Source organism: Canis lupus, chromosome 23 (assembly GCF_048164855.1).
Source record: "Canis lupus baileyi chromosome 23, mCanLup2.hap1, whole genome shotgun sequence".
Lineage (NCBI taxonomy): Eukaryota > Metazoa > Chordata > Mammalia > Carnivora > Canidae > Canis > Canis lupus.
Window position 1 is genome coordinate 18,402,910 of NC_132860.1, and position 12,482 is coordinate 18,415,391.

At 42.4% G+C, this 12,482-nt stretch overlaps 1 protein-coding gene across 4 annotated transcripts in view; it reads left to right on the forward strand.

Annotated features, from left to right (window-relative positions):
* SCUBE2 (signal peptide, CUB domain and EGF like domain containing 2) overlaps window positions 1-12,482 on the forward strand; it is a 63,676-nt gene that overhangs the window by 25,137 nt on the left and 26,057 nt on the right. For 3 of the 4 annotated variants that reach the window (XM_072794129.1, XM_072794131.1, XM_072794130.1), the window contains 7 exons: window positions 3,713-3,829; window positions 4,786-4,908; window positions 7,329-7,445; window positions 8,819-8,941; window positions 9,370-9,486; window positions 9,748-9,834; window positions 11,536-11,640. In XM_072794129.1, the coding sequence (XP_072650230.1) occupies window positions 3,713-3,829; window positions 4,786-4,908; window positions 7,329-7,445; window positions 8,819-8,941; window positions 9,370-9,486; window positions 9,748-9,834; window positions 11,536-11,640 (789 nt within the window). The remainder of the gene's footprint in view (window positions 1-3,712; window positions 3,830-4,785; window positions 4,909-7,328; window positions 7,446-8,818; window positions 8,942-9,369; window positions 9,487-9,747; window positions 9,835-11,535; window positions 11,641-12,482) is intronic. The other variant, XM_072794132.1, reaches the window with a different exon arrangement.

Genomic DNA, 12,482 nt, shown 5'->3' on the forward strand with positions numbered 1-12,482 from the left:
GGTTAAGTGACTGCCTTTGGCTCAGGTCATGATCTCAGGGTCCTGGGATCAAGCCTCAAGGCAGGCTCCCTGCTCAGAAGGAAGTCTGCTTCTCTCTCTGCCCCTCCCCACTGCTCATGCTCTCTCTCTCTCATAAACAAGTAAAATCTTAAAAAAAAAAAAAAAAAAAGTGTCTTCTGAGGCTTCCCCTGCTCTAGAGGGGCCCGACTCTCAGGGCTGGCTTGCACACCTCTCATCCACTAGCGCCAGCCTAGGAAGCCCTTCATCATGCTCCTGTGTTGGTAGACCCCATGTCTTCTCTGTTGTTAGTTCACATAAGGAGGTATAGGTTTTTAAAAACCTCCCATGCCTGAAAATGCCTTTTGGGTTTTTGTCAGCTGCGTCCTCTTCTCTCTGACTTCAGCCCATGTGGCAAACAAGATGCATGGAGAAGAGTGGCACTTTATTGAGTATTTGGTTCAGTATAGAATTCAGAGTTGGGGATCCTTGGGTGGCTCAGCAGTTTAGCGCCTGCCTTTGGCCCTGGGCGTGATCCTGGAGTCCCAGGATTACATCGGGCTCCCTGCATGGAGCCTGCTTCTCCCTCTGCCTCTCTCTCTCTCTGTGTCTCTCATGAATAAATAAATAAAATCTTAAAAAAAAAAAAGAATTTAGAGTTGTGAGTAGTGAGTGCTGTATTGTTTTCAAGGATTCGGTGTTGTTTCAAGAAGTCTAAAGTCATTTTTATTCATGATCCTTTGAATGGAACCGACGAAAGCTTCTCTCTGGTTGCTTTCACAGTCTTCTTGTCCCTGGTGATCTGAAATTTCACATTAATGACCCTTGCAAAAAAACAAAACAAAACAAAAACAGTTATGGCTCTCATGATGGGACTTTATCCACCTGTTATGCTGAAGACTTGATTGGCCTCTGCAGTATGGATATTTGAGCCCCTTAGCTCCAAGAAAGTACCTATATTTTTGCTTTGATAATTTTCTTAACTACATATTCTCTATTCTTTCTCTCTGGAATATCTGTTAGTTGACTGTTTTAGCTCCTCTAATTTTCTTCTCTTTTCTTAAATTTTTGTTCTACTTCCTAGGAGATTTTTCTTTCTTTCTTTCTTTCTTTTCTTTTAACCCTCTATAGGATTCTTCTTAAATTTCTGCTTTCATATTTTAATTTTTCAAGAATTTTACTTTGGTATTTTATTGTAGGCACCTAATCATATTTCATGAATGCTTTTCTTATCTTTCTGGGGGAAATTATGAGATTTTTAAAACTTCTCTTTTGCTCCCTGTATTATCTTTGTTTCTTCCAAGTTCCCTTTTCCCTTTTCATTTGATTTGGTGCCTTTATTTCATGTTAAAGGCCTTCCTGAAATGTCTGGTGATTCTAGGCTGGCTTCATATTTAATGGGGAAATACTAAAAAATCAATTGGATATTCTATCGGCTGGTAGGCTTTAAGCTTGGATGAGGCCACTAGGCAGTGGCTTACACATTTCATTTGGAGATCCTCAAATGCCAGTATCTATAGGTTTTTTCATTTGGACAGGCCAGTTTAGCTGGAGAGAAGTCCTTTAGTCTCTCACTAAGGGGACATAGACTTGACTGCCAGCGATCCTGGAGCTGGGGTGGTAGTGGTGGTGAGGCTTTGAGATCTTTCTTTTCAGAGTACACACTTTCACCTGACAGTGTCTCCTCCTCCCTCTCTGCTATTCCTGGTGTCCGTGAGTCCAGTGTTTCTTTATTCCCACTTCTCTAGAAGATACATTTCTCTGCGGTGGCCCAAATAGGAAAGAGGTAGAGTCACCTGGCTGTGGAATTTAGGAGGGGATCTGGGGGTTTATCTGTTTGTTATATAGACTTACTATCAATCTTCCTATTTTTAGCTCCTTTCTCACCTCTGCCTCTAGAGTGAGTTAGTATCTCCAATTCCCAGGCCTTTCTGGATTCTGTGGCTCACATGAGCTTACCAATTGTTGGCACTCCCTCTGCAGACCACTAGGATTTAGCTTTCTGCTTTGTCCATTACTGCCTCTCCTTGACATGCTGCTTCCAGAATATTTGGTGTCTTTCATGTATTGTCTTTGCTTCTCTTTTCTCTGTCCTGAGGGATTTGTACTTTTTAAAAATTTTAATTTCGGTGTAGTTAACATACAGTGTTGTATTAGTTTCAGGTGATTCAACACTTCCATAATATATCACTTGGTGCTTATCACAATAAGTGCCTTCCTTAATCTCCATCACCTGTTTCACTCATCCCCTCGCCCACCTCCCCTCTGGTAACCATCAATTTGTTCTCTATAGTTAAGAGTCTGTTTCTTGGCTTGTCTTTCCTTCTTTTTTCCTTTGCTCATTTTTGTTTCTTAAGTTCCACACATGAGTGAAATCATATGGTATTTGTCTTTCTCTGACTTATTTCACTTAGCATACTACCCTCTAATTCCATCCACGTTGTTGTAAATGGCAAGGTTTCATTCTTTTTATGGTTGAGTAATATTCCATTGTATATACCACATCTTCTTTATCCATTCGTCAATCGATAGACATTTGGGCTATTTCCATAATTTGACTATTGTAGATAATGCTGCTATAAACATTGGGTGCATGTATCCCTTTGAATTAGTGTTTTCATATTTTGAGGGTAAATACTCAATAGTGCGATTACTGGATGTTAGAGTAGTTCTATTTTTAACTTTTTGAGGAAACTCCATACTTTTTTCCACAGTGGCTGTAGCAGTTCTTGATGACTTATACTTAAAAAAACCTATTCACTCTCATGCTAGTTTTTTTTTTTTTTTTAAGATTTTATTTATTTATTTGAGGGAGAGAGAGAGCACAAGCAGGGGGGCAGGGCAGAGGGAGAGGGAGAGCAGATTCCCCACTGAGCAAGGAGCCCAACTCATGGCTTGATTCCAGGACCCTAGGATCATGACCTGGGCCAAAGCAGACGCTTAACCAACTGAGCTACCCAGGTGTCCCTCATGTTAGGTTTAGAGAGCAAACAGAGATATACCTATTCTAACTGTCATATTTAACTAGAACTAAGCTTTTCCTCTAAGGCTCTACATTGAGGTAGCTACTGAAGTAAAAGCAGTAAGTAAAACTAGAAAGACATTTGCTTATTGTCCCTCATCTCTATAGACGTTACTTAACAACTGTGGCTGATTTCATGTACTTCTAACAGTTCTTTCTCCTTTCAGGGAAAGGTAAACTCCTAACATGAGTTAATTGGCAGTTCCAAGAAAGTCATTGGTCTGCAGCAAGAGAATGGCTAGGGTAGGCGAAGCTTACCCTCTCTTGCTTCGCCCATTACTTATATTGAAGGGAGGGGGTTCAGGATTAAGGAGGGAACATCCCCCTTTGCCCTGTTCTGCATCCACATCTAGCTTGCCAGATGTGGCCACACTTAGCTGGTCAGTGGCTGTGGATCAATAGGAACTTGTATTGGCTTCAGATCTACCAGTAGGGGGGAAAAAGGCTCAGCAGGTTGGAGAGACATTTTTAACCCCCTAACAAGCATCTTTGTGAGATGTCACTTATTTAGCTGGGTGAGAGGAGCTGTGCCTGCAGGTGGTAGAGACTTGAGGTACAACTGTGAGTACGCCATCATGCTTCTTGGCTTCCATGAACTCTGTCAGGTATGAATCCTGCAGCCATATCCTTTCCTCCCAGCCATATCAGCACTTCTTTAGCAAGCTAACTGTCTTTTTCTTACCTCCTTGTCAGAAACCTGTGCTGTCAACAATGGAGGCTGCGATCGCACCTGTAAGGATACTTCAACAGGTGTTCACTGCAGCTGTCCTGTTGGATTTACTCTCCAGCTGGACGGGAAGACCTGTAAAGGTAGCCTGTGCCTCTCCATGCTGCTAATGTGCAAGGATAAAGGGAGCTCTTCCCCTCCATTCCTCCTGAGTGACTCCAGATTTGCTCATGATTCATATCAATGGAAGCTTTTCTTCCCTGGGCTAGTGGAAGGTTATAATTGAGTAAGCTTAATTAGGACCAACTTAATTACATTAACTGTTGAGAAGGTCAGCTTCTGCAAGCATCAGATAACTCATTTCAGGGAGCAACCTTATTAGAAAAAGGCAGAAGTTCAAGAAAACATTCACTTGCAGGTGATAATATCAGTATATCATAAATAACAGCCTAGAGATTATGATATAAATAACAGCCAAGATTATTATTCAGAGAACTTAATAAATAGCTGTCCAATTAACTTTTGCTGATAAATAGAGACCTCAATGACCTGCTAGTATTTTGTGGGCAAGAGTACAAAGGCTTAGTTCTTTAACATGATAAAAAGCAGATAACCAGTTACCAGATGAAACTGAGAGAAGATAAGATTAATTTGAGTATCAGGAATCATTTAAAAGCATTGAGGCTACTTGATCGTTGTGTAATTTGCCAAAACAAATGTTCTAATTCCTTATAACTTTAATCATTAAACTGGAATGGAAAGTATACCAAAGGGAGCCATCTTATCTCAAGAGAGCAGTGCAAGGATGAGAATATAACAGGACATCACCATTCTTTCCCATAATCTGTTTCCTTAATGCTAGTCAAGGGTAGCACAAGTCAGAGTTCTCATGGGGATGAGGCACTCATCTTTCCAAATTGGTTCAGCCAGACAAGAAAACATGTGTAAGATTAAAAACATCAGCAAACATCCTTAAATGCTTTCATGGGTCTGTTTTTGTTGCAGAGAGTAATGAAGCACGCACACAATAGCACGTCAGGGATTTGTGGAAAACCAGGCCAGTTTTGCTATCTGATTTGCTGATGCTTCCCTGTTACAGATATTGATGAATGCCAGACCCATAATGGAGGTTGTGATCATTTCTGCAAAAACACTGTGGGTAGCTTTGACTGCAGCTGCAAAAAAGGATTTAAATTATTAACAGATGAGAAGTCTTGCCAAGGTATGTGCTGAAACGTAGCGGGGCTATGTGGTGCCCACTGATTGGAGCCGAGAAGACGAAACCCCATGCTGGCAGAGACTGGTTCATTGGGCTTCTTGATGGAGTCATTAATCCAACCTCCAACCCAAGCTTCACTTATTTCATTTGTTGGTAGAATAAAAACACTTATGTAGCTCACAAGTATATTTTGAAAATTAAGCTGTTAATGATTAGAGAACACCTCAAAGTATCCATCTGGTGTGATTACAGCAGAGCTCGCTGCTGGAAATGGAATAGATCACAGAGTGTAAACAGGTTTGCATTAGGGTGTTGAGATTTATGAATAATTTCTTTCTAAAATTTCCTTTAATTTTGTGGATTTTATAACAAAACTTGGTGGCAAAAAATATGTAGATTTAGTTAACACACCTTACCTTTTCCTAGCAAAAAGTTGGGGTCAACCCATAATCAAGGTCATGTACCGGTTGGTCTCTTCCTTATAGCCCTTGTTTTAATGAGAAACCAGCCTTTGGGGTTTGGGGAGAGGGATGGTGGAGAGGGATGGTGGAGAGGGATGGTGGAGAGGGAGGGGATTGAGTGGAAGCAAGGTTGGTCAGTCCTTGGGCAAGATTGCAGACCCCTTCTTAGGTGCGTTCCTTCTACACAAGTAGTGTCAAGGGAGCAGTTCTTGTTATTAATAACACTTTGGGGTGGTGGTAAGCTGTGTTGGATGAGGGGCATTATTTATATTTTCAGATGAGCACCTCTTATGCCCTATGGATATAGAGGAAGCCCTCTCAGGAAAGATGTGCTGCCATGTAGTCTTGTTCTGTTTCTTGGAACAAGAGCAGCCTGACTTATTTTGTTAGAAATCCCAGAATTAAGTCAGAATCAGGAAATAATATCTGCTTTCACTTCAGGTAATAAAAAAGTGTAACATAATTATTATTTTTTTTAACCTTATGGTATGTGAATTAGGTTTCTCTTCCCCCCCCCCACCCCCTTACTACGTAATTTGTCAGGCAGTTCAAGTATAGGACCCTTTAAATTCAGTAAGTTCATTCTATGTGACTATTGCATGGCTTTCTTTCCTTTGATTTGGAAAGCAAGCTTGATGTTCCACATAATGTTTCATAATGTATAGAGCAAGAAATACCATATAAGCTGTGTAAACACATTAAAAAGGAATTAGAAAAGTGATCTCATTATTTTTGGCAAAGCAACAGACCATCATGTGCAGCCAAAGCCAGCTACTGAACAAGTCCACTTTCTCGATAACTGGCTGATGTTAATAACAGAATTCATAGAGTGATATCAATTACTAGGGAAGAAGTGGACTTTTTCTTATTTTTCACTTGGTCTTGGTAGAACAAATATTTTCACAGAACAAATTTACTCAAGAAATTGCCAGGATTTCTGGGAAAAGCTAGTGATGAAAAGGTTTTGTAAGAATTTTCCCTTTTTAATTTCATTGTTTCATTCCTTCAGTTCCTTCCAAATGTTTGTTTTTTATTAACATAGTGTCTCATGGCACATTTGGTGTTGAAAAGAGATCTAGCTCTGGGCTAGTTGGCTTCCACTGAGTTCCACACTGGTCCTGGTTTATCCATTTGTGGACCCAAGTCGTAATTCTGTTAAAACCCTCCAAAGAGCTGAACAAGAAATGCACTGAAATTCTAGTCTACAAGAAAGATGTGAGGACCAGACCAGGGAAGAAGAGATGATTATATTGAGAGAGGCAGCCTCCTGAGGCTGGTTTCCAGGACCTCAGCTGAAGCCAGAGATGCCTCTACATTGATCGAGGACAGGAGGGGCCCTGTGGGGCTGAACCATGGCAGAAGAACAAAGCCAATCCAGTTTGGAGCTTAACCACCAAATTTTAGTGCTGTGATAGAAAATCACTGAGGATGTTAGTGTTCATGCATTCTTTTAGTGCAGAGGACATTAAAACCCAATTGGCCTCTTGGGGCCAAAAGGCTAATTCTGGAAAGATAGGAACCAGATTTATTTCCAACCCAACTGTCTTCTGTGGCTTATATAATTAGTACTGTTGTTTTACAAATAGTAATATAACAACAATAATGCATGGGTCGCACCTTATAGTTTACAAACCCTTTTAAGGTACGTTATCTCATTTAGCTTCATTTAAATATTTTAAATTACTCAGCCCTGCAAATAAGCATGAGAGAGAGAGACCCAGTGAGCTTAAAGGCAAGTAATATTTGCAACAGAATTTGGAAATAAAGATTGTTTGTGAGTATTCTTATTGTAGGCCACTCCACCTTCTCTTTAACACAAGTAAGCAGGAGAACTGATAGATACTTTAAAAAATTCTGTTTGTGTTGTTTTTATTGTTGGTCAATAAGTGGAGTTATAAACATGTTCTTTCCACTCATTCCTTAGACTTGGTTTCATCTCCCCTCTCCCTTTGACAATTACAGATGTGGATGAATGCTCTTTGGATAGGACCTGTGACCATAGCTGCATCAACCACCCTGGCACATTCACATGTACTTGCAACAAAGGGTATACCCTCTATGGCTTTACCCACTGTGGAGGTGAGCAGAATGCCCCACTAGGGTCAGATGAGGTTGGGCCTGCGGGGGAGCATGGCCTACCTCCCAGTTTCCCCAGATCAGGGTCAATTTTCCAATATTGGGGATGAATGGCATATTTTACTAGAGTAATAGTGACTTCACCAACTCCAGGGAGGCATCTGCTAAGGGAAACCTATTCACATGGATCCCTTTAACATGTTAAGTTATGGACCAGAAAGAAGAACTGAGCTAATCAACCGTGAATTCTTCATTGACTTTATTGATGTAGTGTATTCAGACAGTGGGAGCATCTCTCAGGAGCTGATATCCTGTCTGTTGGAACTTCCCAGTAGATAGTAAAGTCACAGTCCTCAGAGAGACTTGGCAAGGCACCAACTATTTCCACAGCCTTGCTATGCACAGGAACTAGCTGAGAAGCCTTTTTCGAGGTTTGAGCTGGTTTTTTGAGCAGGTCTTTGAGCTGGAAGTGGACCATTGACTTTATCTCTCTGTGCTGTGCCCATGTAGCCACATGTTCCGATGTCATTATGCTCATTCAGACAATGGCATAAATCAGATTTGACATCGAATGATTTCCACCCTGCTCCCCCTGACCATCAGGTTCATTCAACAATTTTTGAGAATACAGATTCAGATTCAGATTCTGATTCAGAATGGCTAGGGCTTCCAAAGCAATCCTGAGTATCTGAATATTCGGGAACCACTGGCTTAAATACTTTCTGCCCATACCTTGTGTCCTGTGCTTAAGAAGAACGGATGGGAGTAATGTGGTATAGATAGTATTGTCTCTCTTCTGACCTTTTCAATACATCCTTGGCATGGCTAAAAACATCTTCCAGGCAATCAAGAAACCCCAAGGATATATTCCCTGGATATGGACATGTGTCTGGGTTTTAGGTGGAGCTGCCTTCCAACCTGGACTCAGCCTTGTGTTGATGGGGATTTGTGCAAGTCATTTGCCTTCTCTATACTTCAACTACTGAATATGAACTATCCAGTGAGGAATCCTAATTCTATCCCCCTTGGCATGTAGCCTAGGAGGATAGTAGAATTTCATATCGGAGGCCTGTGCAGTGTTTGAGCTTGGACATGTGACAGTAGAGTGTGCTCCCTTCTGAGAATCCTTAATGGGGGAAAGGTTTGGTTAAACATGGAACTTGAGACCATCTTGGCAAAGCCTATGCCAGGAAATCCACCGAGTGGAGAGTGAGGTCAGCTGGTGCCAAGTGCACATCCTGAAGGCAGTTAGTACCTTCCCTTTGTTTAGTGAGTTCTGACCCTGCGACTTCCCTGCTGCTCCTTCCTCAGGGGAGGGATGGTATCAGCCTAGTCACCAGTGGGCTGCTGTGACAGGAGAGCGTTTTGTTCTGCAGACACCAACGAGTGCAGCGTCAACAATGGGGGATGTCAACAGGTCTGTGTGAACACGGTGGGCAGCTACGAATGCCGATGCCACTCAGCATACAAGCTCCACTGGAATAAAAAAGACTGTGTGGGTAAGGGGTACCGAGTCTCACAGTTAGCGGGCTCACACTGACACGGCAGCTCTGTCCCATGTCCACCTGGGCCTGGAGTGTGCCTGACCATCCCTTCCCTGACTCTTGCCCCATTAGCGGCAGCTGCCATTCTTTAAATAGTTCAAAAACAGGAGATACTTTGCAGGCTCTTTGGGGGTTCCTTCTGTGCTTTTATGTTGGTTGGAACTCAATTCTGTTTTCCCAGTTGTTTTCCTGCATGGAAAAAAATAGCATACAAATAGCTTCTTTACCTTGGAGGGAAACAGGGCCCTGTGTCTTATGTTCTGTGCTATATAACAACTCTACCTTCTTTTCTTGGGTCCTTGGATATTTGGGACTCAGCTGTCCTTAGCATATCTAGAAGTATCCTTCTCTTTCTGTAAGTGTCTGCTTTTTGTCCTATCTAGAAGTGAAGGGGGTCCTGCCCACTAGCATGTCACCCCATGTGTCCCTGCATTGCGGTAAGAGTGGCGGAGGAGACAGGTGCTTCCTCAGATGTCACTCTGGCATTCACCTCTCTTCAGGTGAGTGGGTCCCAGTCCCTGGAGAAAGTCCTCATGCCAAGGCCAAGCCTTCCTGGCCTTTAGGTGTTAGAGTCCCTCAAAGGGTTTCCAGGTCTTTGGCCAGCTGCTCCCTGACCACCGGAGGCCCATGCTTTGAGACCCTATATGCTGGGCATAAGTCTAGTGGTTTCTGTGGAATGGGGGCTGGAGAGTGCTTTTGGCTGCTCCCAGGAGAGACTGTGACCTTGCTTACATGTTGACAACCTACATTCTGTCTGTCAGGACTGCAAGAGACCTACTCAGTCACCTGCGGCTCTTCCTCTACTCTCAGGAGCAAACAGCAAAAATCAAATGATTCTGCTTTTGGGGGTAATTACCAAATCTGTGTGTTTTCTCTGGGGCTCTCTGTGTTAAATGGGTTTCATTCTTGGGGTGCTGTTCTTGGGCATTGGCTTTATCTTCTTTTCTCTGAATCTCCTCAATGCTCTGAGCACATTACAGGATGTTCTTGCCCACAGCCTTGGTGCCTGAAGACTGACTCATTATGTAACAGATACTTACTGACTGTCCACTGTTTGCTAGGAGGCTCCGTGTTCAGCCCTGCTGAGTCATCATATTGGGCAAAGGCCCACAGAGCTCTGGGATCAGGAGACTCAGGTCTCCCCAGTTCCCTGCCCCTCAAAGGTGCAGCAGGTAGTGTGTACCCAGAGCACATGGCATTGGTGGAGATAGTCGTAGGCATGACGAGGCACAACGATTCTATCCAGAGAAAGGATCCCAAACCCTTTCTGGTTTGTCAAAAAGACAAAGAATGAAATTTACAGCTTTTAAGTAGCCTCGTCCTCCCAGATTTAGACATCCCTGTGATTTTATCACAAGAACATCTGATTGAGGAAATGATTCTTAATGTCCATATTACATATATGAGAGAGCTAGAGACCCAAAGCATGATAATAATACTTGAATATATTGATTGAGCAGTTAAAATATACCAGCCACTGTATTACCTGTCCTAGCTGATTTAATCCACACTGCAGCACTCAGAGCAATTTTACTTTTCTCCTCATTGACCAGATGAAGACCCTGAGATTCTGAGAGGTGAAATAATGTACCTAGAGTGATTCAGATAGGAAATAGGGGAGTCAGGATTTTAATTAGGAGTCTAGATCCAGAGTCCAGAGCACTATTCTTCACTGCCCCTCCTGCCTAACATTTGAAACCAACCAGCACAGACATCATGGTCTGTTTCACCAAATCCCTCAGTAATGGGCACTTGGAGATTTAGGCTACCCACAGGATGGGCAAGCAGACAATTAATATTCAGTTCTTACTGTGTGCCAGACAGTAGGCTAAATGTATTATTTTTGCATCATCTTATTTAATTCTCATAGTAATGTAACTACCCCAATTTTGTCTATTTTATGGATGAGGAAACTGAGGATTAGTGAGTTTTAGTAAGTTGCTCAAGTTCTCATTGCAAGCCAAGAGCTAGAGTATGAATCCTGGGCTTTGGCTTCAGAGCTTGACATATGGTTAAGATTGATTGTGGGGAACAGAATTTTGCGCACGAGGCCCTCAGAGTGGGACTTTTGCTGCCCCCAGAGCCCGAACATCCAAGCAGCCTTTGGTGAGTGCCATCCTTATCTTCTCCCTCAACCTTGTCCTCCAAGAAAAGTCTTCTCCTGGAAAATCTGCCCTTCACTGTTTCCCTCAGCAGTCATGTCCAAATTTGAACTAGGGGATACTGGTCTTCTTCCTCAGGAAGGCACAAAAGTGACCTCATGGTTCATCTCAGTGTGAAGGTTGTTTGGGGCCTCTCTTTATTATATTTGGGCATTGGATTAATCTCAGGTGGAGGAATAACTGTAACTCTTAGGAGGCTCCTGGCATCCTCAGCCTCAGTCATGGGCACTCCGTGAGCCAAATCTTTTGTGGTCTCAGGGTAAGAGAGGGGCTCAGGGTATGCAGTGTATGGTGGGACGCAGACTTGGGATAGCTCGTCTGTTACCCACCCAGTCTTTCCCTCCTGTGCCTCTGAAGGTAATGTCTCTCACTTGTTTCTTTCTGAAGATGTCACGACCATCAGGACAAGTGTAACCTTTAAAGTAAATGAAGGCAAGTGTAGTTTGAAAAAGGCTGAGCTGTTTCCCGAGGGTCTGCGACCAGCACTACCAGGTATGGAATCAGATGGCTGGTGCAGGGAGCTTGGTTGCATGTTGGGAAAGGGGCCTGTCACAAACTAAGCCCTTCAGGTGGTCTTGAGCAGCCCAGATTCTCCAAGTACTCCTCCACAGGAGGAAGAGGAGCCTAGCCTAGCACACCTGTATAGCTCTGGAGTTAAACTTCAGGGCTTCCTCTGCCAGGCACACATGATAAAGCTCTGGAGAAACCTTTGAGTTCATAGGAATCAATGAGGGCTTTAAGTTACATTGGCAATTTGTGATTATATTGGGTTAAATTTTATAGATCTAAGAGTGTGCTTGGAAAATAAGCCAAAGAAATGAAAAGGATTTGGCTCAGGATAACCTTCGGTGAGCAAAGATGTAATATCCAGCTTTCCTCCTGGATCCAATCTTTGGAGGCAGTGACTCCGTTGGCTTCAGCAGAAAAAATACCATCCAAGTAGAGCTGGACTTGTAGCGAAGAACAGAACCTAATACTCTTCTCCCCTCCTGTTCACATTTCCAGTATTATTTCATAGAATAATTCTAGAGCTTAAAAAAATCATGATTCATGTATTAGAAATACCTCTTTCCCCAGTTTATCCTCAAATAAATCATACAAATAAACATAAAGCTCACTGTAGTCACTTTTAGTGCATATTTTAGTTGCATATTTTAAGAAACAGATTAATTTTGGTACCTCTATTTAAATGGAATATTATGCAGCTATGAATTATGTTTTTTTAAAGAATGTTTAATGACATAAATGGAAACTATGGAAAATGATCTTGTAATATAATGCTAAGATGGAGAGGAGAGAGTGAGATTTTGTATATCTAATGCAACCCAAATTGT